Raw genomic sequence first — 25,474 nt, 5'->3', positions numbered from 1 at the left:
ATTTTCCCTGTTATTACTTAATTCGACCTGGAGATGGCAGCAAACGGCAAGGACTGCTCTCAGACACGCAGCTAGGACGAAATAAAGAAAACATGCGTAAAATAAGTCTGACTGCGTATCAGCAGAATCACTGAATATTGCTTCAATCGTGTAGCCTGCTTGTTTCGCACGAACATTGACACACCTAATAAATTATGTAAAATGGCACTTACGTTACTCAAATGTGACAACCAGAGTTCAAAAAATGTTTCTCAATTGACTGGGCTAATGATCAAACGGCTTATAAATGGTACTCCCACGTTTACTGAAACTGACGACGTGCTCATACAATATACTTTGAATTTCCGTAACATAACAAGTACAAGTCATGCATGCAACGAGAAAGCCCATAGTTGCTTACTGAATGCATATTGACCTAAGTACAAAACTTAAAGAAATGCGCTTATATAAACACTTGGGGTGAAAGTAATCTCATACTGATATGGGGTGTCGGGTTCATTCTCTTTGATGTATGATCCTGCCTCCTAAAGTTTATTTTTTCCATCTACCTGATGTAATCAACTGTGAATTGGCCTCATCTGATTTTGACAGCCATCTTTATTTTCCCTTAATCCACAACGGTAATATAATTTTGTTTAATCAACTAGCGGATAATTTAAAATGGATTCACCTTTTTATCCAATTATGTCCATTCTTGTCTTGAATGGCATCTTTAATTGTTGTGCTGTTGAACTCTTCAATGCCACCTAGGTATAGATAGTAGTGAAACATAAATTTGCTTTTAAATCTAGTTAATTTAACAAATACTCCCACTGTTTTCTGAAAAAGCTGCACAAAGGGACAAACAAGAGGCCTTCTCAATAAAATCTTAAACCTTTCAGTAGTCAAAGATAGATAAACTTCATTTCAAGTGTATGCCACTATTAGCGTCATCCCTTACACACTACAACAGCATCCAGTGTTGATATAACTGCCCACACTGGGCACTCCACACACAACAGTAGATGGGATGCGTTAATATTATCCCCAAAAAACGCTAGTGTGCAGCTGTCCGTCTCCTCGGCACATCCCCATCCCTGACACAATAATGAAAAAGGTCACGGGGCTGCATCCAAAAATGGCCCCTCATCTTCTTCTCCCTGGTATAGGGGGGGGGGGGGGCCTCAGACGGGACCAGGGGCCGGGCGCAGTCAGCCAGTGGGAGCATGTGGCTTTGTCTTTCACCCATTCTTCTGGGGACCAGCTGTGGCCTGGAGTGCGCGTGTCGGACCCGATGATGCTGCTTCTATAAATATGCGTCAACGAGTGTGAATAAGTGACAGCTGTGCAGTGGACCAAGGACATGTTGTCTTGGCACTCTCAGGACAAGCCCCGCCACACACACACACACACAAGCACACACACCCCAACACACACACACACACACACACACACACACATATACATTACACACAAAGGCTACTGCAGTGTGAGCTCTAGTTGATATGCATGTATGCCCTTTCAGACCGTCAGACGTACTATAGACAATTCAGCCCCAACTTGTGAAGTGCAGTCTGGAACTTGAGAGCAAGCTCTTCAGTCGTGGATGAATGGAGGAAGAGCCTATCAATTGTGTTTGCAATTTTGTGTCGTGGTAGACAACGTTGGAATATTGAATCCAACTTTGCCATTCATCTTTGTATACGTGTGGTTAAGAATGCAACTCGCTGCGTAACTCATCATAAGGATGTTTTTGTTTGTGGGAGGCTTGACAACATAAAGGTGTTTATGTACATGAGGTGTGTGTGTGTGTGTGTGTGTTTTTGTATGTGTGTGCGTGTGTGCTTGTATTTGCGTGCCCTTTTCAAGTGTGACCACCTGTCTTATGTTGAGAGGAATAAATAAATAAATAAACACGGGCCACACCAGCTGTCCCTGGCAGTGTGTCCGCTCAGAGGTCAAGGGCTCCAACCGCTGGCCTTGTGAGGGCGATGGCGGACACATACAACTTTCCACTTAACTTCTCTTAAGTGGCCCCCTCCCTCTATCTCTGTTTCTCTCTCTATCTCTGTTTCTCTCTCCCTCTATCTGTTTCTCTCTCTCTCCCTCTCTCCCTCCCTCCCCGCACACACAAACACCCACACAAAAGTAAGCACCAAAACGAGTCAGGTTTACAGGTTTAAGCCGAGCGCGAGGAATGCTCTATTACGCCACCTAGTAAGACTTCACACACATCTCTTTACTCCCCCTCTGCAGCTAAGCTCTGTCACATGGCAACCCCTCCGTTTCCACGTAGAGTGCATTCGGTTCACAAGCGTAAAGGAACCTGCTCGCCGCACTCGTACGCCTTTCCCATAAGTGCTGCTGCTGTATCTTTCGGGGGCAGATGTGTTGGGAAATGCGGGTTGTTGGCTGTAAACGCTGCACCGGAGTGCATCCAGAGGAGGGGTGTTGACAGTGCCTGGTGCTCCCAGCGCAGGCCTTCCAGGGCCCTTATTTACCGTGAGGTGCCTGTGGCTGAGGTTGTGTCTCAATGAATGAATGGTCTTACAGGGACATTGGTTTTTTTGTATTGTTTTTTTCTTTATGCTGTGATCCACTGGCGGGCCCAGCGCCACCGTGTCTTCTTCTTTGTGTACAAAGTACGCGCATGGGGAGAGGAGCCAGACAATAGGGCCGGCTGAGCTACTACCCACGCACACAATGGAACCGCGGGATGAAGCCGTGGGCTGGAAGGGGGGGTGTTGGCTGCAGGGGTTGGATGGATGAGTGGATGGATGGATGGGGGCAGGGACACAGCTCTTCTCTATATGGGGTTTCCCAGAATGGGTGTTCTTGGGGGGGGGGGGGGGGGTTTAGGGAGGCTGGGAACCCGAGCCGGTCTCCATTGGGCTTGCATAGCAGTGCAGCTGGATTTACTATAGCACAGCAGCGGGGGGATAATTAAAAGCCATCTCTCTCTCCGTCGGAAGACGGTGACTGAACAAGTGGCGCGACGGAGATCCCAAATCAAAAGCAGATATTTGGAAAGGCAGTTTGTTTACGCACTGTTTTGCTTTTATCTACAGAATATATTCAAGTTTTTCTTTTGGACAATTCAGTCCTTTTTATGTTTATAATAACTGCATTACCTATAATGACTTTAGTTATGTAACACTGGATTCATCAGCTTATTATGCCACAGCACCTTGATGGAATGGTTACTGTGCCCTGTCCTTGCACTCCATTTACAGTGTCCGTGGGGATAGCGACTGTTTGACCCACAGTGCTCTATCACATGCTGTTTTCTCTGTACACATCGCATTGATGCCCTGCGCCCACACACACACTCCTACTGCTGCTGCTACTCAGACCACAGAACCCCCCCCCTAGGAGGTGGACTAAAAGACAACTCACTGTCTCCTAGAGGTCCTTACTGTTAGTCCAACTTAGAGGAAGTTTTGATCAAACTTTTGAACGTTGTTATATTTTATAATGAAAATTTGATTAAATATGCATATAAACTGTAAACACAACTCATGCAAATAAAAGAATTCCACAGTCAGAGAAAGTCTTTTCATTTAATCTATGCATATTGTAATAAAGAACTAAATCAAGATTGTCACATTTTCACAGCAGACACACAAGCACACTTGAAAAGCGCAAACAAAAGAAAAACAGCAGATACATATTACAGATCGAAGTAAATTGCCTCGAAAACTAAGCAATGTCAATTCTTCTTAAGATTGTCCTCTAATCTCTAGACCACTAATAATCAAGCTTTTGATTACTATAAAATATACTTTTCTTATTAAAAAAAATTATATTAACTTCTAATGGCACTTCTACAAATGTAATTAAAAAGACGTTCATTGACATGTAGATGCTCTGTTGAGTCAAAGGTTGCACAAGATGGCAATGCGGTCATAAATATTTCTCATGATTATACACAATTTCACAGTTGGAACCTGTAAAAAGAGAAACATTCCAGTATCAGTGAAAGTCTACCAAACATACAGCAGGAGTTAAGCACAAAATAATAAAAAACAGCCCCCGTTCAGAGAAATGCTATGTGTTTTTGTACAAATTGGGAGAGTTCGGTGTTTCACATTCAACAAATGCATCAAATAAAATAAACAAGACTTTTGTTAGCTCCTAACAATCGTGGCTAATATAAGCCTAACAGAGTGCATGTCCCCAGTGTTTACACACCAAGAACATATTTATGAACACAGTGGTAAACTCAATATCTCATTCTAATCTCCAAAAGCAGCCAGAAGAAATAATTTAAAAAAAGACTTCATTTTTTTGATACATCTATATATATATTTATATAGACAGTTTGAAACGAACAAGTGACATTAACATTTTGACCGGAGTCTAGGGCAGACAGTACAGTGTATAAAGGGGGACTCCTCTCCAGATACAACACACTGCAGTGTGTCTACAAGGCACATTCTGTGATCTTCCTGGAGTTACAAATGAAAGGACTGAAAAACAAAATAAACACAAAACATGTCTTTATACATTGTTAGTTTACTTTCTACATTTGTACACGTGTACATCAGAGTTAAACTGCACCATGTTCGATTTGCGCTGCAGGCGGAAAGTTAAATCAACTGTGTGTGTGTGTGTGTGTGTGTGTGTGTGTATGTATGTATGTATGTATGTATGTATGTATGTATGTATGTATGTATGTATGTATGTATGTATGTATGTATGTATGTATGTATGTATGTATGTATGTATGTATGTATGTATGTATGTATGTATGTATGTGTGTGTGTGTGTGTGTGTGTGTATGTATGTATGTATGTATGTATGTGTGTGTGTGTGTGTGTGTGTGTGTAATTGACTATTTAAAGTTGTTTTTCTGCACCAAGGATTTTAAGAAGCCTATAGTTGACCAATCAAAGTCATGCTTTTAAAGTAAAATAACAAAAGACAGTAATCCAAATCAACCCCCCAAAAAAATCACAACCAAACCATTCCATGAGTTGCCATTACAGATTACCGATTATGGAACAGAGTGAATAAATTGCATTTAATCTTCCAAGAGTTTAACTCCTGCATTGACTTGAACTTCTAACAGAAGACCACACAAAGTTTTTATTAATAAACATAGTAAACCCTAAAACCCAAGTCGTGTAGGGCTAGACCAATGTTGACAAGGTCGTTAACTTCCTTAAGCCATCGCAGTTTCTTATGGGTCATGTTTGCCATGAGGACGACTCGAAAAGCAATACTAAGGACAATTAAGATAATTCTCCTGATAGATGTGCAATCAAGTTGCCATGGTATCATCCCCTACATGCAAGAACAATGGAGCACTTATCTACTGCATGCTGGGACAGCCAGCTCCTCCTTGATGCAGCCCCACAATGCACCTGTTTACAGTCTCCCCTCACTCTGCCTCTGCTGAATGCCTTCCTCACATTCCAAAGGCTCCATTTAATACAGAAAAGTGCAAAGAGAGCCCTGGCGGGCTGTCTCCCTCCACCACCGCCACCCCTCAGCAGTAACAGAGCCCCACAATGTTTCCTTGAGAACTACCTGGGATATAGGGGGGGGGGGGACAATGGCGATATTGTCTTACTTCTATAGGTAGTCTTACTCTGTATCCGTTGTGCCAGTGCTTGTGAAAACAAACGTTTTCTCGGGTTAAAACAGCGAGGGCACAAACGCCTCTGGTACGGAGACCGGAGTACGGGGGGGAGATAAAAGGAAAAAGGTCAAAACCCTCCGGGGAAGACACAACTTGGAAGCCAAGGAGTGACAGCAGCCACAGTATGACCACTGGCTTCCTCCGCCCCAGCAGGCCAACATGGAACACACAATCAAAGTTTGATAAATATTTCTATATATTTACATTAAATATACAAAGAGTAAGAAATAGCAGCCTAGACAATAGTGTTGAAACTACATGGATGCTAAAAACAAGTGCCTCTCTAAGATCAGTGTGACACATTTTCAATACTTAAGTTTTGTGTGTGGTGGATGGAAATAAAATAAAACTATTAGTCACTATTTGCTCAATGGAAGGTCGGACAGCCCACAAATTCAATAGAAGTACCAAGAAATGTCTTTCAAGCTTATAGAAATCAGATTATACGTTTAATAAACCCTGAACCAAGTCCAACTAATAAATAATTATCATCAAGTCTTCTCAGGTAGGATGAAATGAATATCATCAACGTTTAGTGCTACTTGCAGGCAAGAAGTAATATATAGAATCTAAGTGAACCCCTAACAGTCAAAACAAAAAAGATGTTTAACTAAACAAAACTGCACAGTCTTCTTCCAAAAGTTCAAGGTAAATTCTTCCCAAAGTGAGAGCTTGAATATTATCAGTAGTATCTCAGACGCAGACAGGAAGGGGACATGATATCATGTGCATGTAAAAAAAAAAAGAAAGAAAGTACGAACAAGTTAGTAGATCCAGCAGTAGGCAATAGAGCAGAGGCTGGTTACAAAGATGGTAACCAATCCATTATTAAAACAAGAATCGTGTGTCGACATTCACACTCGCGCCTCTTCCCAGTGTGTCCTTCACACTGTCCATTAGCGTGTGCACCATTTAACACGCTGTTAATACCAGGTAAAAAGAGAGATTACTGCCAACTACCAACATTACCTCCTGGCATTAAGATACGTTAGCATTTTCAAATCAAACATGTAGGTCCAATTGATGTGGGTTTATTTTAAGTACACTGGGCAAAGAAAGTTTCAGGAGGCACCAATATTGCAGCTTAAACTGCGGTAATCCATTATCTACATGCTCATCTCTGAAAGGCGAGCTTCCTTCAATGCGTGTTTACGTGACACAACAACATAAATCTGGTAAAGACAAAACATACATATTTGTATATTAATGATCCAGACTGAGATAACATTCAAGTATGATGGTGTGTTTTTTTTCATTAAAAAACCTTCATGTCAACTGAGAAGCAATGCACTGCCTCTATGAAAAAAATAAAATAATCAACACTTCCTCTTGATAATCAAACCTCATCTGTTTACGTTGCCTCGTGATAATTTAGACAAGTATTATACTATAAATAAATAATAAAGTAGGAGGCAAAAGAAAAGAAGATATTGCCACTGATTTACAGTACTGCTCCTCTGTGTGTACGTTGAAACGCTCATCGTTCTCTCAAATGATTGCTCTAACATCACTTCAGCATGGACTATTGTTCCTCCGCTCAGCAGACGCACGCAAAAGGCCTTTTTCTCTCCGTAGCACCGCCTAAAAACGCAACAGATTGACACTCATAAGACACGGAGAAAACAAGTGCATCGTCCTGTTTGTTCTCCCAAAAGGATCCAGATGGACTTCCCTCAGCAGCGCACACATAATGGGGAGGTTAGTCTCCAACCTGCCCTGTCTCCGGACATCATGCATGCCTATAACATGGCTCGCTACCAGAATATATTATATTAGCTCCAGTTTGAAATTTGTTACAACTCTTTTAGCTTGAGAAACGCCTCGTGGGCGGATGAGGGGTAGAATTCCAAAAACGCACGCATCGACTCCAGCAAATTCCCAGTGTGTTCACACGAAAGAAAGAAAACAAATAAAACATAAATCAGTAGTAGTAGTCGTAGTAGTAGTAATAGTAGTAGTAGTAGTAGTAGTAGTAGTAGTAGTAGTAGTAAGCAGTGCAAGAAGAGACACATCCTGGTGTGTCTCTCCTGCCATGGCACCAGTGAAGAGTGTTTCTCTGTCTGTGAGTTTGTTTAGTTTTTATCCGATAGTCGATAAGGTCTTGGTGAGGACGCAGTGGAACTTCCTGATGTGGCGGTAGAGGTCCCCCGACTGCGTGAAGCGCCGCTCGCACCACTTGCACGCGTGCGGCTTCTCCCGCGTGTGCACCACCGCGTGGCGGCTCAGGTTGTGAGAGTACTGGAAGCTCTTGCCGCACTGGCCGCACGTGTACGGCTTCTCGCCCGAGTGTGTGCGCTCGTGGCGCTTCAGCGTGTACATGCAGGAGAAGGTCTTGCCGCACTGCGAGCAGGTGGGCACCGAGCCGTCGGGCGACAGCTTGGCCCGCGTGCCGTCCTTCTCGCGGAAGTGCGAGCTGAGGTGCAGCTGCAGCACGTGGGGGCTGGCGAACACCTTGCTGCACAGAGGGCACACGCAGACCTGCTGGCCGGCCGCCGCCGCCGCCGCCACCGGAGGCAGCAGCAGCACGCCGCTGGACGTGGAGATGTCCGAGGAGGCCAGGTCCTCGTCCTCGTCCTCCTCCTCGCTGTCCCCTGCCAGCAGCGCGCCCCTCCCCCTCCCCTCCCCCTCCCGGCCGGGGGCGCCCTCCCTGCCCCCGCGGTGGTGGTGGTGTTGGTGGTGGTGGTGGCCGGGGGGGCGGCGGCGCCCCCGTCTCCCCCCCCCCTCCTCCTCCTCGTCCTCCTCCTCCTCCTCCCCCATCATCAGGTCCTCCCCCCGGGAGAGCAGGGCGGCTGTGGAGCCGTTGTTGCCCGGGAAGAGGGCAGCGAACCCTGTCACCACCGAGCTCCTGGCACTATTCCCAAAGCGCTGGCTCTCCGGGCTCATCGGCTCACTGTCCTCCTGCTCTGACAGCAAGTCGTGTTCGTCTTTAACAAGTGGCTCAGTGCCCTGCTGCTGGCTGTCGAGGGCCAGCTGTCCCGCGACGTAGGAGGGGTGGAAGGGATCCCTGCTAGACGGCGGCTTGAAAGACAAATCCAGCGCGCAGTCCATGTCATCCGAAGCCAGGGACCTCTGGGACAGGGATACGGCGCGGCTACTGACATCAGCTTTTGTTTTTCCAGCTGTTTGGACACAGGCCTCGGCCTCTGCCGACACATAATTGACACCTACAAGGTCCGGGGACCGGCCGGACTGACCGTTGGCCTTCTGCCTGCTCTGCACAGGGCGATCACACAGGGTGACAGCCAGCCCCACTTTGCTGTCCGTGTCAGAGTCCTCGGCGGGGGGAGGCCTGTGATGGCCGGGGGCCGGCGCGGGGGGCTGTCGCCGGACAAGCTGCTTGCCGGCCTGCTCCCCGTCCGAGGAGCTCTCCCTGTCCCCCGCGCTGCCCAGCGCCAGGCGCAGGCCGGGGCCCTCGGCCGTCCTCCCATCCAGCGGGGACACTTCTTTATCTTTCAGCTTGCCCTTGCACACTTTGACGATGTCGTACATGTGGAGGTAGCTGGCGGCGGCCAGCACGTCCTCCACGGGCAGAGTGCTGAATTCCAGCTTCCCCTCATACATAAATTCAAGGAGCAGGCTGAAAGCCGGCGCTGTCACAATGTCACTGTTCAGATGCACAACGTCCCTTTTGTCTAGCTGGTCCCTGTAGAAGAGGTGGAAGTACATGCTGCATGAGGCCAGCACGGCCCTGTGCGCTTTGAATCGAGCCTCCCCGACGAGAACAGTGCAGTCACAGAGGAAACCTTGGTGACGCTGCTGACTCAGACACTGCAGCAACTGGCGGCTATGGTGTGGGAACTCCATTCTACCTTCATAACCTGGTGGGAACAGGAAAAACAGGATAGTGTATAAATGCAATGCAGGTGTTTGAGAGGGTGTCGCGGAGGTAGCAACGAACGGGCATTAGCGACCAAACGACGAGGTGATTATCCCCCCGAAACCAAACAATGCGAACCGTCAACCTATTATTTTGTTGAACAATAGTAAAAAGTTGAAATAAGTACACGTCAATACTTTATCAACTATATAACATAAAACATGAAATAAACGTGTTTTTTTTTTTTCAATCGAAGAAACTAGTTTTACCTTAAGTTCAAAGTATATTCACTTATCGTCATTTGGTTCAATCATTTACAAAATATAGCCACAAACAAAAAAAGGCAATCTTAATTTATCTGTGAATAGCGAATAGTTTACCTACTATAATATTCGCTCGTCTGACCTTGTATCATTCTGTCACCAGTTCCGTTTCCAAATATTCCAAAAAGCATCCCGGTGGGTGAGCCCTACTTTGTGCGCTTCTCTTATAAACGGATGGACCATCCGATCAGCGCCACACGCACGTTTCTGCGTTTAAAACATCACGATCTGTCTTTAAACTAACTGCTCGTCACACAATGCACAATCATGTACAACTGTTCCCACATATGCACACAAACAACTGAAATGATAGAAAGGCAGAGCTTGGAATAGAAAACGACCAGTCGCCCATCGGGGGCAAGGTTAAGAAAAAGCCAGAGGAGAGAGTGAGTAAACTGCTGCTCTGTTTGCTAATTACACTGCAAGCTGTGGAGTCAGCTGCTCTGACATCACTGCAATGGAAACGGTACCTCCAGCTGTGCTGCTCTTTATGCCATATGTTATGGTCAGCGACGCCAGTACCAAAAATATATTTTACCTTAACTTATAGCACGAACAGATGTATATAAAGTAGCCGTAGAAGGAACATTGTGTCACTTTGACAATCTAAAAAAAATAAGCTTAAAAAGAAAAGCGAGTCCGCCGCACAGCAGCCGACGCGAATAAGTCAAATAAAGAAACTGGGCTCTTTATACGCACTTAAACGCGCACCACCGGGACGATAAGTCTCTTCTGAATCGGCAAAAAGCAGAAATCCCAACTGTCTAGAACAGATCGGTTTTCAACTCAATTATTTCGGAACGACACCGCAGCGAAAAGTAGCGAACTTCGAGCACAACAATTCGTTCATTTAAAGCGAAGGAGCCGGACCATACTGAGATAAGAAGGCAGCAGAAAGGCAAGGACGAGGCTGTGAAACCAGCACCATGTCCGTGTTGGGAAATGCATTGCTGCCGCCGGGAGCCTTTTAAGAGCACAGGAACTCACTGCAACTGCCGCTGGCCAACCCAACGCGAACCCAACTTTCGCTTTCTCGGTTCCCATAGTTGAGAACAACATACTCACATGTATTATTTCTCCGATACTTGTTTTTCTTCGCCTATATGTCCCGATGTCTTTTCATGATGTGAGGCCAGATGTTCGCTTCTCCCGTCGTTTCTTGGGCTTCAGTTCGACCCTGGCTGGCAGCAGGCAAGCTGCACTCAGCGCTGTGTCAAGCAGGTTGATAATAGCACAGTCTCGCGATAGTTCCGGCCACAATAAGTTCTGTACTACTCCACGGATTCACACAGTGGCAGCAAGTAGCAGAGCACCTTGGGAAACAGAAATACCTTCTTTTAAAAAGCACCTGCCATGAATAATTTGGCATGCTAAATAATAGTTTGCGGAGTCTATTGTTGTTTCGTTGACTTGCTGTTGGCTTGTCATTGACATATTTAGAAGAGTTATCAGAATTATATTGTAGGTTTTGTCTTATGAGAACTATCGGATTGCGTCATTTATGTTACGTTTCGTTTGTATTCATCATTATTTCAAAGGTACTTTGTTTATTTTGAAGATGATCCCTCATCTTAAATAATTCAGTTGATTCATCTACAACACATGATCTCCGGGCTTTAACCGTTATCTTTACATACTTCTAACTCTAAATAATTTCAGTCCTGTGTTACTATCATTGGCTCCTCCTTGAAGATTCACAAAACATATTACTCTATAATTGTGAGTATTTGTGATGGCAGTGCAGCCGGGGAAACAGAGGCTTGAGGTTGCAGCTGCTCGTCTTGTGCCCCACACACGCACCACCCCCTTCCACCCAGCCAGCCTCCACACACACACACACACACACACACACACACACACACACACACACACACACACACACACACACACACATAAACACACACATACAGACATGCACCATCCCCTCCCAAGCAGCCTCCAAACACACACACACACGCACACACACAAACAACCACCCAGACACACACACACACACACAACCACACACACACATCCCTCCCCCTCCCAACTGCCTTGGTCACCTTTGCCCTGTGTTCCAGCTGTCGTGTGTTTTGAAAGGGCCATTTGCAGCTCCTTAAGGCCCCCGACACAGAGGGGAATGAGTAGTGTGACGGGAGGCGGCCAGCCACTGGCTTGGAAGGGGGCGACCGCCGAGGACTCTTATCCACTTATGGCCTTATTCCATTTTTAGTCTGGCTGTCACCATCACACCACCAGGGGTGGGAATCCGTACCCCCGCGCCGTTTCTCCACGACGGCCGTTAACAAATCAAAAAGTACGAGCTAAACTTATTTTTCTCTTCTTCCTCGTCGTGGAACAGGACGTATCCTTCACTGTCACGCGCTGTGAGGCAGGCTAATGGGGGGCTGTTAGATCGGTGGTTCGAAACACAAACGATGTTCAGAAGAGGGGGGCCCTCGGAAATAGTTCTTCTCATCATCACAAAGAGCCAGTGGACGAGATGTTCTGAATGCTGAGCTTCAGATGTTTGTGCCATATGAAAACTGTTTACCATTCAGCACACTCCCACACGCACGCACGCACGCACACACACACACACACACACACACACACACACACACACACACACACACACACACACACACACACACACACACACACACATGTGCATGCCACACACACAGTACAGGACCAACTATGTGGATAAGAATAGGACCAGTGGCCCTGTGTTTCCCTGGCCTGGCAAACGCAGACGGCCCGGCAGAGGAAGGGTGTGTGTGTGTGTGTGTGTGTGTGTGTGTGTGTGTGTGTGTGTGTGTGTGTGTGTGTGTGTGTGTGTGTGTGTGTGTGTGTGTGTGTGTGTGTGTGTGTGTGTGTGTGTGTGTGTGTGTGTTCACACAGGGGCAAGACAAAGCAGTGGTTGTGCCCAGGGATGGTGGCCTCAGAGAGAGGCTCAGCGTGCTGAAGGTTCTCACACACACACAGAGAAGAGAGGGAGAGAGAGGGATGGGGGGGAGAGAGAGGGGCAGGGGGGGGGGGGGGGTGATTGGGAGGGAGGGAGGGAAGGAAAGAGAATGAGTGTGGTGGAGGGGGAGGAGGGAGAGAACGAGAGAACACTTCCTGGAGGTTCATTCTTTCTGTCTGCAATCATCAATGGCATTCTCCCCCCCTCCCCTCTACCATCCCCCTCCCCCCACCACCCGATCCACTCGCCCTCTCTCTCTCTCTCTCTCTCTCTCTCTCTCTCTCTCTCTCTCTCTCTCTCTCTCTCTCTCTCTCTCTCTCTCTCTCTCTCTCTCTCCCACTCTATCTATCTCTCACGCTCTCTGTCGCTCTCTCTAACTTCCCCTCCCTCCCTCCATCCCTCCCTCTCTCTCTTTCGCTATCTCTCTCTCTCTCTCTCTCTCTCTCTCTCTCTCTCTCTCTCTCTCTCTCTCTCTCTCTCTCTCTCTCTCTCTCTCTCTCTCTCTCTCTCCCTCTCTCTCACTCATTGTCTCTCTGTCTCTCTGTATCTCAGACAAACAAAAAAGGCCCCACATTCCAGTGTAGTCCGACCGCCAGCAACCCAGCTTCTGTTGTACCACACACCACTCTTCCCACTGGACCAATGGTGCCCTCCCAGTGATCGGCCACAGCAATGGCCTGTTTACTGGAGCCAGACGTTTATACTGGGATGAGGAGCTCCCCTTCTGCACACATGTTCTGTTCACCAGGTTCAATCAACTTCACCTGCAACAGGTGTTACATTATTGATTGATTGATTGATTGATTGATTGATTGATTGATTGCTTTTATTGAGTGTCCTGTATCCTTATATGCCAGCCCATATGGGATGAGACACTGATAAATACGATACAAATGTACAACACAGTATAAATTATATTCATACTTACATACATAATATACATATGTAATGTAAAGTATGCATATACACAAGCCACATGCTTAATCATAATTTGTCATGTTAATATAGTTAATAGTAAATGATCAAATCAAATGTATTTGGTACTTGGTTGATTGGAATAGAAAAACAAACTTGGTTCTGTCTTCAGATTCCTTCTTTTGAGGACAGTTTTGTATTGTTATTATTTGATTGTGTTGTTGTTTGTTGTTTTTAACTCACCGCGATAGCTTGATAGCCACAGCACCACACCACCTGTGCTCTGGGGGGTTTGCTCAGTGGGTCTAACCAAAGGAAACGAGAAAGTTGGTGGGCTGAGCAGGTGTCAACAAAGCTTCTCAAGATGAGCTATTGTCAAATGCCCAACGTTTCATAATTAACTTCGATACAATTTATTGTTAACATCAAATAAAAAGAAAAAATCAATAATATTGGGAAATATTCTGTAAAAAGAGAAACTATTGTTGAAAGAATATGGGAAATGTTAGCCATAATTAGTGAGGATCTAAGGAGCAGTATTTATATCCTGACAGCTATTTTTTCTGCTATCCAACCCTCCTCATGTTGAGTTAAGGCTTACCATACCTGTTTAACTAGAACATGACTGACCAATGTGTAATGGTAGTTGTAAAGGAACATAGTGGATTTACTTTGGCATTTACTCTGGAAAGTGCTGAAGTTATTTTAGTAGGACGACAATCTACAAAGATTTTCATAAAAGCAATACAATCACAAAAAAAGTTTTGTTATTTCAATATTTTTTAATAAACATTAACCAACATTATTTTATACAAAAATAAGAGGAGAGCTGTCAATGAGTAGGCCTAATTCAAATTTGATACTATATACCTATTATACTAATACCATATCAAATACTCAAATACTTTGACCCAAGTAGATTCTTGGATGGAATTATTGTACTTACTTAATTACTGTTTATAGATATATTATTGTAGGCTATATATATATTTGTAACTTTCACATAGCCTACATATGAACTATGTTGCCTACTTTGTGCTATTTAACTGCACTGGGCCCCAACGTGCAAAGCATTGCAGAGTATTCAATAGTTCCAGGATAGTTATAGGTACAGTATACTATTGTCTCTCTCTCTCTCTCTCTCTCTCTCTCTCTCTCTCTCTCTCTCTCTCTCTCTCTCTCTCTCTCTCTCTCTCTCTCTCTCTCTCTTTCTCTCTATTTATTTATTTTTTGTTGTAATATGAATATGATGTAGCCTAATCTAAGTAATTTCTCGTCATTGTTTGATGTCTTGGCATTAGTTTTTTCTAATAACTTGAAAAGCACAGTCATTTAGTCATGACAAGTCATCTAACTTATTTATAAATTCTAGAATTGCCCGTTTACAATTTTGCGTTTGAAAAGAATAATGTTTTCACCTGTTCGAATATTGACATGATGATGATGACTTGACTCATGCTTGCCACTCCCGAATGTGAGCAAATGTCGGCACTAGGACCCGGGAGAACGTTTTTTTGTGCTACAGAAGCATTGCAGACAGGACGTTTGGGAGGTGTAGTGGAAGAAAGGCAAGAGAAACGGAGTAAATGAAAGCACTTTTGTCCAGATTATTGAAGGACTCATCAACTAAATAAATCGCCGAAACAGCTTACTATAATGAAACGGACACACTGTTGACTTCCTGTCCAGGTAATTGCCAGCGTTTCCTTCTGATGGTAACTATAAGAGGTCGAAAGCTAGACAGGGTAAGTCCCATTGTACTACATGGGATGCGGTTATTCTTACCCAAACTGCCCTACTAGGCCCCATATCCTCTCTATCGCTAAATGCAAACGTGAAATTAAGTTATTTCTGGACTTTATTTAGCTTTGAACTACTTTTGCATCAAAGTTCCTCGTAGATGTGTGTATTACATTCAACGAATACAGTTTTGTTTATGCAATACCGATGGTCAATCAATCTTAAAAATTCAACCATTCAATTTTTTCTGGACAATAAGCATTTTGAAACAAAGCTGGCGTTGACGCCAACATATCAATTACCATTTTGTATTGTATGGCTTACTTCCACGGGAAGTGCTCGCTCTACTTTTATTGCTCAATAGGATCATCAAAACAACAGCTTCAAGTGTGCAACAACAAGAGTGGAAACAGTTTCTCGTCATTTACGACCAGGGCTTTTGTTTGATTGCCTAATTCTGTGAGGGGATTTTTGCATGATTGTTTATGTTATTAACAAGGTGAGAGGATACCCTTTTCTCAAATTTGCATACACGTGAAACCAAGTTGTTGTTTTTATCGAAACAATGTTGCAAGTAGGAATCTAATCAAGAAACAATTGCAGAAAGATGCAAACTAACGCCTTTGTTGTGAAGAGTTGTCTGCACCTTTTGACCGGATGCGTCATATTGACACCAAGTCAAAGGACGTGCAGAATGCATTGCATTCCTGTTGTCCCTTTGTTGCTAACACACTGCTATCTTAAGCAACTATTTCAGTTGTATCATCTTTAATGCATATTCAACCTCCTAGTTTGAGCATCACCGTCAAATATATGCATGTCCAAAGAAGATACATAAAATGTTCCAGATATGAGTTTCTAATATAATAACTATCCACAAAGTCATAAAAACAAGTATATAAAATCCTGCCCAAAAAAATATCCTATAGTAAGAGGCAGAAGTACTATTGTCCCTTGGCATGTTGCTCCCTTGACTGTAGACATGCTGTTTTCATCAGTCATGGGACTCCATCGTCCTACTGTGTACATGCGAGGGTACACGGCATGTGACAGGGGGAAGACGCAACAAGCTGGCCCAAACGACGCAGCCTGCTAAATGTGTGGCTCTCCTTGTTCTGTGTGCAAAACGGCGTAAAGCCAGTCACCACCCACTCTTATTTCCACCCCCATGCCATGCCCGTCACTAAGTGAAAGGATTTTAGAGTTCCTCGCCATCCCGTTGACGCATATGTGCCACCAGTTGCATTCAGAATCTTAGGAATGCTGTTTGAAATTTGCCCGGCACACAGGCGAACCAATTGTGTCCTCGCTGGGATGCGTACGCCACAGCGAGTGATGATTGCGTTATCACGGCTCGGGAGGATTCGCCCGCCGCGTCCTTGGCGTCACGTGGCCCTCTGCTCGCATCATCGGGGAGAAGGGCAGACGCCCAGACGTTTTTGAATACTTTGAGCGTTTCCAGAGGTACAATGCCTACATCAGAGCTTGGAATCCCTCAGGGTTTAACCCAGGAAGAGCGTAAGACGGAAGCTAAAGTTGCTGCACCCGCCGGTGGGGTTTGGGAGGCGGTGGGCTACCTTGTACGTTCCTCCACAGTTTGGTCCGTGTGGGACGGGGGGGGACGGGGGGTTGTTTGACCCACTGACTCCCTCGGTGTGTGGCATCTTTTGCTGCATGACACTGATTTGCATCGAATGAAGCGGCCCCCCCGGAGTCAGAGCCAAAACGATGAATGATTGAAAGCTGGCCCGACAGCAGGGCAGTCAGTCGGGCAGGCGGTGGCCCCCAGGCCCTCGGACCATGTGACCCACTGTCAGGGTACTGGGTTCACTCAGTGGCTGCTAGCTGCGGTGTTGTTGGCAGCGGCCCAGCCAGTTTTCCACACAGGCCACAGTTGCAACAGGTCGGCCCGTTAAAACAGCAGCGCTCTGTTGTGGCTCCACAGTGGTGTGTGTGTGTGTGTGTGTGTGTGTGTGTGTGTGTGTGTGTGTGTGTGTGTGTGTGTGTGTGTGTGTGTGTGTGTGTGTGTGTGTGTGTGTGTGTGTGTGTGTGTGTGTGTGTGTGTGTGTGTGTGTCAACATTGACTCGGTTCTTGTAACGTATCCCATCCCGATTTCTATGTCTGTAAGGGAGACGACGGGCCTGGATGCAGAGAGCAAGACTTCTGGAACAGTTTGCGCCATTATCGTGTTTTCACGTGCACCGCGCTATTCTAAAATCGCTCTCGGAGATCTCCTCCCAAGAAGGACTGTGTGTATTGGGGTGGGCACCACCACACACACAGTGTAATCAACAAAAATGCTGAGCAAAAATAAACCTGCCTGAATGAACTCACTCCCTGTAATTGAGACAAATGAGGGCTCTGACAGCTGGGTCTCGGCTAGAGCAAAGCATATTCGCCAGTGGATGTACTTCTGGGTATGACTGGCTCGCGGTCCTGTCAATAGACCCCATCCGCTTCTCTGTTCCACTCCCCGCCACCATGAACAACACCACGCACCCTGGTCCTTTGCTGATGCACGGGTGTGGAGTCTATAGCCCGTGTGTTCATGCAGGGCAATAATTATCCTGGTTTTTCTTCTGTGTTGCTTCCACACCCACCCTCATGTGTTAAACTAGTGTAAATAAGTGTCGACAGGCAGGGCGTTTTGTTGGTGTTGCAGACCTTTTCTTACGCTAATCATTGTCTTTGAATTGAGCCTCGTATAATAAGGCTACCTTACGTAGGTTGGGGAGGATAAGGCTTTATTCACACCGATATAAATGGTCGGTATATAATAAATGCGTCTGTCTAGACTTGACTTGGACCAGACTGAACTAGGACTGGCTTGCCCCCACCCCCCTCCCCCCCCCCCCTCCTCCCTCTTCTGTGTTCACCTGCCATTCAGTATTCTGCGAAGAGAGGGAGAAAAAGGACTTGCTCGCTTCAATAGGATTCTCTCTTTTCTCTTGCTAACAGGTAGCCAGCAGGTGTTGAGACATCCTTCAGCGCCCGGATCTCGGTCTCCAGTCTCCAGAGCGGAGGAGACTTTGCTGCTGTCTGAGGAGGAGGAGGAGGAGGAGGAGAGGGAGGGGGCGAGCGAGCGAGGCCGCGTCCAGAGCCCTGGATCCACCGCCCTGCCCGCCATCATGGCCGACGCGGTGATCGTCAAGGAGGGATGGCTGCATAAACGAGGTGAGTGGCGAAAACATGCTGATGGTAATGAGGAGTGGTAATGAATAAAGCCCCACGTGGCCGGCAGTGCTGGAACAAAAAGGATGGACTCTGGCTCTCATGGTTTGTTGTTGGAGATTATAGAGGTTCCTCAAAGTCTGAGCCACTTCTGACACAATGAAGGAAAATAGTGGCAAACAAGAGCAAAACAGTGCCTACGCTGAACTTTTAACCCTCTGTTGGAAAGCAACTCTGATTAGTTGTGTGTTGCATAATCGATTGTGTATATATCATTGTTCGCCAGAATATTTACTCATAAATGTTGCCTAATATGCCACATACTTCTGCTAAATGATCTTGTCTTGTCATCGTGGAGCTTCGGGGAGTTCAGGAGTCATCGAGAAACACGTTCTTCTTTTAAACGCTGCCTTCAGAAAACCTTTGAAGGCCGGTGTTTTTCTATTGCATCTCTGCTGTAGCTCAAATTTAACGAGCTGATATCGTGAGTCCCTATTTGGTCTTGTAGCAATAAGAAAGCCCCTTTCTTGTTGATGTCTAGATTCTTATTTAGGATTTTTTTCACCCCAATATATAAGGGTTTGTGGATTCCGCACAATGCAAATGTCAATCACATCCGACAGTTTAAAAGTAAATATTCAACAACACATAATCTGATAAATTGGAGGCTTATCTGAACTCTTGGATTGACAACATCCTGTAATTGACCCAATGATGGCAGCTGGCCTCTTATTCTAAAGCAACGCCGAAGAAATCCCTGATCCCTCCTCTTTGAAGACTCAATCTAAACGATCAACACCACAACTCAGATGTAATAAGCCGAGCGGTGGCCATGTCTCCAGAAGTCCCGCCGTTCCCCTTTAGCGGGGTTAAGCCGCATTGTATGCTGTCGGTGCTGTTGTGTTTGGATGTGGAGGCATTCCTCGCATACCTGCCGGCTTTCAGCAGCTTTGTGCGTGTGCGCTGTGGGGCCGGCTCCCATCCTACTGCTGCCTCTCCCAGTCTGCCCCCTGCTCAGGGTCACAGAGAGCCCCCACCAGGTAGCCGCAGCGTCCCACTGAGCTGCTGCTATGAGATCCATAGGGTGGCTGAGGCAGATTCACCAAGGTTCAACCTCAGGAGGGGGGGGTGGGGTTAATGGTGGGGCCTAGCAACCAAAGGGCCTCCAGTAAGGACACACACACACACACACACACACACACACACACACACACACACACACACACACACACACACACACACACACGCACACACACAATACCCCTTCGTTCCTGGAAGGCATGGCTTAAGAAGATAAGGTTTGGTTTAGAAACACCCCTGCTGGGTTTCAGTTGGGATTCTTGGGCGGGGGCGGCGGGGGACACCTTGTTCCCTGAAGGTGGGAGGGCAAATTGTCGGGTACTTAACGGTGCTTCATGTGCTAAAGCCCCGCTTTGCATGAACACGCTAAGCATGAGGAACCGCGTGCCGTCTGGCCCAGTGTTGCGTATTTGTGTTGTACTGCCAGATTTACTATTGCCGGCTTCCCTGTGATGTCCAAGGTCCCAGCGAGTCCAAGTGGGTGTGTGTTCGATGCCATAGAATCACGTGTATGACACAAGAGGCTGTAAAACGAGCGGTTATGAGAGAGAGAGAGAGAGAGAGAGAGAGAGAGAGAGAGAGAGAGAGAGAGAGAGAGACGGAAAAGGGAACGATTGTCTGACTTCACCGTTGTTTGCTCTGAGGCCTTTATTTGATTGAGTCCGTTTGTGTTTTGCTTCTATTGTCTCTGGCCAGCGTTGGCGTCGCTCCATTTTCCACACCTTGTACACCATTGATAAGAGAGGATGTCTCTGCAAGGTAGCCGGTGTGAAGTAGAACTACAGGAGCGGTCAAACAGTGACCAGCAGGAAAACACTCCCGATCGGGCCGTGCGCTTTACCTAATTACTCATACAATGCCACGGACGCATTACTGACACACAAACAGGCACGCTCGCTACAACGCATACACTTCCTTTTTTCCCTTAGTGCCCACACACACACTCACATCGAGACACCCACACATATGCACGCACAGGGTTGGACAAACAGCCCATCAGGAGCGGTGAGCTGGCATGTTGTCGCGGCTCGGCAGCTGTGCGCGGTGTGAGATGTCACCGGGGAGCCGCCGCGTGTTGACGGGAGGGCGTCCGGCTGCCACGGCGACAACGGAAGGCAGTCGGGTGTCACGTCGGCTGTCATGCCGTCGTTGCCCTCCCCCGCCCCGGGAGTCACAGCGCAGAAGGGCCAGGGCCCACTTGCGGACCCCTGTCCGACCGTCCGTCACCCCCAGTCCAACCCCCCCGCCCCCTCCCAGACCCGGCGCTGCCACTCTCTAGGAGGCCCGGTCTCTGTGAGGCACCGCCCAGGTGACTCATATCTCTCACTCTCTCCCTCCCTCCCTCCCTCCCTCCCTCCCTCCCCCCGCCCGGTACGTGAGGGTAATGAAAGGTTTCTCCGTGCCCTGTTGTCCGGGGCCAACTGATCATTTCACACACAAATTGCAGCCTTTCGTGGTAAACAGCAGACGGGAGGTAATCCGCTGCACACGCGGGCTGAGTTGCAACACTCTTAATCGGCAGGCGTGTTTCTCCCACGACGTTTTACTTTCTTAAACAGTGTCAACTTGCGTTCATGTAGCTCGCCACTGCTGTATTTGTCGGACTGACCTTCCGCTGCTCTGCTCCGTTATGAGTCACCTCCGAGACATGCGGCCCTCGTTGGAAAGGCCGATCGCTGCAGTTGAAACGCTCACGTAAAGAAGTTGGACGGTGGCCCCTTTCCCCTCAGCTCCCCTCTCATTCCTGTTTAATTAGTCACGTTTTAGTATGTGAGCGAGCGCTTGTTTTAGACTCTGGTACGCGCTCATGTCCAGTGGGCCAGGGTGGGGGGCGGGTCGTGGCTGGGGCATGACGAGGGTGAGCGCGGCGTCTCTCTTGGCACGTTGTTAAAACCCAGCAGGGCCTAATCTCCCCCGGTTTGAATTCCAGATTCCCAGCCTTGGGAGTCGTTTGCTGCATTTGTTCCAGACGGGCTCCGCGCGGTCAGATGATCTGAAGGATGTACCCTCCCTGGCCTCTCCCTCGGCCTCGTGTTGCACGTCACACTCCTGATCTGGCCATTGTCCCCCCCCCCCCCTCCATCCCCCACAATCTTGTGGGGACCCCTCCTGTGTGTGTCTGTGCGTCGATGCGGAGTAAAGCATGGTTGATCTGCCTGCATATGGATGACATTGGTCTTATTTGAATGTACATCTGACTTCTTCAATGGTTCAATTGCCATCCACCATGTGCCCAGAATGCACTGTGTTGCAAGTAGAGGCTTGCAACAAACACTGTGACTTTGTTGTGCCTATCATAACCAGTGGTTATGGCGTCCCCAAAATGATACTTCCCTTTTAAGATGATTCACATACTTCACCCACACGGTCTGAATGTGCCTACAGTCTTCAGCGGCCAAACAGATCCCATCAAATGTTACATGTCCTTTTTTTTGGGGAAGTTTATGTTTTTATTTCTATTGCGTTTCCAACAACGAGAAAGCATCATCCCGATATATGAGAGAGAGAGAGAGAGAGAGAGAGAGAGAGAGAGAGAGAGAGAGAGAGAGAGAGAGAGAGAGAGAGAGAGAGAGAGAGAGAGAGAGAGAGAGAGAGAGAGAGAGAGAGAGAGAGAGAGAGAGAGAGAGAGAGAGAGAGAGAGAGAGAGAGAGAGAGAGAGAGAGAGAGATAGATTGTGGGTTCCCCGGATTCCATAGGAGCACTGTGGCCAAAAAAAGCCCAGTGAAGCCCGACAGAACAGGGCTTGCTTGTCCTCCTATTCCCCAGCCCTTGTTTGTTTGACTCATTTGCTCCCCTGACAAGTATAAAGAGCCCGGCCTCCTTGTTAGGCTAACGAAGGCCACAACAACTGTTGGATTGGGGGCACATTAAGCTGCCTCTGCAGTCCTTGATGGGGAAGAACGGACACGGTGGTCGTGTGGTTTGTGGAGGCTGGGCGCAGAAAAAAGAGATGAAATGAGCACACAACTGTGTGTGTGTGTGTGTGTGTGTGTGTGTGTGTGTGTGTGTGTGTGTGTGTGTGTGTGTGTGTGTGTGTGTGTGTGTGTGTGTGTGTGTGTGTGTGTGTGTGTGTGTGTGGAGGGGGGGGTTGGGCAGAAGTTGACTAGCGTCTTTGTGATGTTCCCAGAACATTGCTCAGTGACCCAGTCAGCCTCAGGAGAGGCGATGCTGTGTGTGTGACGTGCTACCCGGACCCTACCATGGTTATGTGCTGGCGGCGGCCATAGAGTCCTGTGGCTGGTTATGTGATCCCAAAAGACACCCTGGGATCGGTCGTCTGAGCAGAGCCCTGGCGCTCATTGAGAAGCATGCAAGGGGAGTCAACGGCAGGAAGGCAGCATCGCTGTACAAAATAATGTCTGCTAAGAATTTGAATAACATAGATATATACATATCGAAAATACTTTTTCACCTGGCCTTCAAAAATGAGGCTTGAATCAGGCTTGAAGTTCTCCTCATGATTTGAATTGAACAGATTCCTTGTGAGTTGATAAAGGTTTGCGATGTGAGTCCGCACAATTTTTTTCTCTGTACTCCAAACATTCCGGCCCACCTGATCAAGGGTGTCTCATGACGGGGCAATCCTGAGTCCCGGAGGACTTTGACTTACTGCCAACCGCAAAAAAAACACACGCACATGCAGAGACACATGCACACGCAAACATACTGAAGTAGTGTATCCTTGAGTGTATAAACTGTATGGATTGATTAAAAACAAATTAAAATAAACACTATGCAAATATGCACAACTATTGAACCATGTAGATAAAAGAAGTAATTAAATGTCAGTTTTCCTTTTTTAATTTCACTGACTTCACAGAACACAAACAGTTGATATACGGTTTTATACAAATACATATGCTATAACACTGTATCGCCCCCTCACACTTTTTGATTGCAACAAAAAGTGCCAATACGCCAAAACCAACGAGTGCAAATGACCCGATGCTACAAACTCCACCATCTACAAACAAACAAAACAAAACGTTGACAAAAAAAAACATCGGCAACTGTTGCCAAGCAGCTCGACTCTCCCCGGACGCCGCCCCCGCCTGACGACGAAGACGGCGACGACAACAGTGGAAGATGACTTGACTGATAGTGTCGTGAGCGAAAGGCCCCGAGGCAGGGCCGGCCGAGCGGGTGGGTGCGCTGGCAGCAGAGGGTGCCTCCCCAGGTGGGCTAGAGGGGGGTATCTGGGCCCCGGGCGTCTGGCCGTCTGGCCGTCCGGTAATGGGACGCGGCGGCGGCGGCGGCGGTGCTCAATGTGCTGGAGAGAAGTAAATGGTTGTGCCGCAGCTGTCGCCGGGCTGGTGCCGCGGCGCGGCGCTGGCGTGGAGGCCCGTCAAGCGGCGCTCTCCCCACTCGGCGCTCTCTCCCCGCGCTCGGGTCTCTGTGCCGAGTCCGCCTGCTCGGTGGCACTGCGGCGCTGGGCTGTGGATGGCCCCGTGGAGATGGCCCTGCTCTCCCTTGGTCCCTCGCTCTCCTCGCTCGTCCGTCTCCTTCCTCCGTCTCCGTCGCTGCACATCCGTCTGGAGTCTAAGGCGGCGATGTCATCCGTTTGAAACACCCTCCGAGTTTGTGACTTGGCCATCTGCCAAAGCCAATATCCGTGATTAGTCAGCATGCCATCGTACGAGAAACAGAACTAAACCCGTTTGGAAGTGTTGACAACAATTATGGATCAATATTGTCTTCTAAATTAAAAACACTCATTACTTCCGTCTTCCGCCGTTTCACACTTCACCCTTCAACTTCCACATTCACTGTCTCCCTTTGGCCCTCCGCCTTCATTACTCTACACACACACACACACACGCACGCACGCACGCACGCACGCGCGCGCGCGCACACACGCACGCGCGCGCGCGCGCACACCACAGCACAATAACCCTGCTGACACCACGGGCCCATGGCGGAAGCTGCTCGGGAATCGGGTAAAGAAACTCCCAGTGCCCGACATCAATCACATCACTGGCACCTCTCTCCAGTTGAAAGAAGGGGGGGGGGGGAAGGGAGAAAGGGGAGGGTGAGTGGGTGAGCGGGAGAGAGAGGGCAGGAGGGAGAGGAAGAGGATGGATCACGCCGGCCAACTGAGCCAGGACGCCGGGGCTGTGGGAAGGCGCCTGAAGCTGGACTGCGCCGTCAGCGCTTTGGACCGGGGCGTCTGTGTCTCTGTGGTATCCCGGTGTTTGGCTCCTCCGTCAGGGGAGGCTTTAGCGCCACCCCCCCCCTTCTCGCCGGGTTCACTGCGGGCTGCAGGAGGACGCATGACGCTCCAGCGGTGACGAGGAAACGGTGGGAACGCCGTCGCCTCACCTGCTGCTGCGGTCGTCACCGTGCCGCAGAGGGGGCCGGAGCCTTGTCCCCGCTCCGCCGTATGAGGGCGTCCGGGGCCCTACTCCGGCCATTGAGAGTTAATTGGCTCTAATTTGCGCTAAATAACGCGTGTTTATTTGTTTGCAATGCGGTAACCCAGTTAACTAATCCAGGGACGCTTGTTTGCCCAGTGAGAGAGAGGGAGGGGGGGGGGGGGGGGGGTTGTGTTGGTGCAGTTGGGGGGAAAATCTCTGGCCCCATTGAGGCAAGAGGGGATGTGGGGGCTTTGTGTGTGTGTGTTGGTGGGGTTTGGTTTGTGCTGGGGGTTCGGGGGCTGGGGGGCTGGGGGTGGGGTGGGGTGGGGGGGGGGTTGCTTCCCACAGTGTGTCTATGGTAATCAGCAGGTGTCACTCGCCGCAGAGAAGAAGTGAGCGCTTTCTTACGAGCGTGAGAAAGAGGGTTTGCCGCCATCGAACCCCCCCCCCCTCCCCCCCCCCCCGCTAGCCCCACTGCCATCCACAGCCCCCCCCACCCCCCT

At 48.0% G+C, this 25,474-nt stretch overlaps 2 protein-coding genes across 4 annotated transcripts in view; one reads left to right on the top strand and one right to left on the bottom strand.

Moving 5' to 3' along the window:
• Positions 1-2,892: 2,892 nt before the first annotated feature.
• Positions 2,893-10,980, bottom strand: zbtb42 (zinc finger and BTB domain containing 42). Of its 3 annotated transcripts, none has more exons than XM_056590767.1 (2): positions 10,829-10,980; positions 2,893-9,441 (listed from the first exon to the last, which is right to left on the bottom strand). In XM_056590767.1, the coding sequence occupies exon 2, from the start codon at positions 9,425-9,427 to the stop codon at positions 7,703-7,705; it is 1,725 nt and encodes a 574-aa protein (XP_056446742.1). In that variant the 5' UTR covers positions 9,428-9,441; positions 10,829-10,980; the 3' UTR covers positions 2,893-7,702. The 3 variants fall into 3 exon arrangements, with proteins under 3 accessions (XP_056446742.1, XP_056446739.1, XP_056446741.1); XM_056590764.1 differs by lacking the exon at positions 10,829-10,980 and adding an exon at positions 9,825-10,822; XM_056590766.1 differs by lacking the exon at positions 10,829-10,980 and adding an exon at positions 9,846-10,822.
• Positions 10,981-15,121: 4,141 nt separating this feature from the next.
• The window catches only part of akt1 (v-akt murine thymoma viral oncogene homolog 1), a 35,829-nt gene continuing 25,476 nt past the window's right edge, over positions 15,122-25,474 (top strand). Inside the window, exons 1-2 of the mRNA XM_056590499.1 lie at positions 15,122-15,314; positions 18,325-18,540. Of these exons, the coding sequence (XP_056446474.1) occupies positions 18,495-18,540 (46 nt within the window). The 5' untranslated portion in view covers positions 15,122-15,314; positions 18,325-18,494. The remainder of the gene's footprint in view (positions 15,315-18,324; positions 18,541-25,474) is intronic.

Source organism: Gadus chalcogrammus, chromosome 5 (genome assembly GCF_026213295.1).
Source record: "Gadus chalcogrammus isolate NIFS_2021 chromosome 5, NIFS_Gcha_1.0, whole genome shotgun sequence".
Taxonomy (NCBI): Eukaryota; Metazoa; Chordata; class Actinopteri; order Gadiformes; family Gadidae; genus Gadus; species Gadus chalcogrammus.
Note: the sequence above shows the minus strand (reverse complement) of the source record. Positions and strands in the feature narration are given on the sequence as shown.

Coding starts and splice junctions, on each gene's coding strand:
- zbtb42 (XM_056590764.1), bottom strand. CDS start 9,894: ATGCTTTTTGGAATATTTGGAAACGGAACTGGTGACAGAATGATACAA. Junction 9,442..9,824: donor TCAGACGAGCGAATATTATA/GTAGGTAAACTA, acceptor TGTTCCCACCAG/GTTATGAAGGTAGAATGGAG.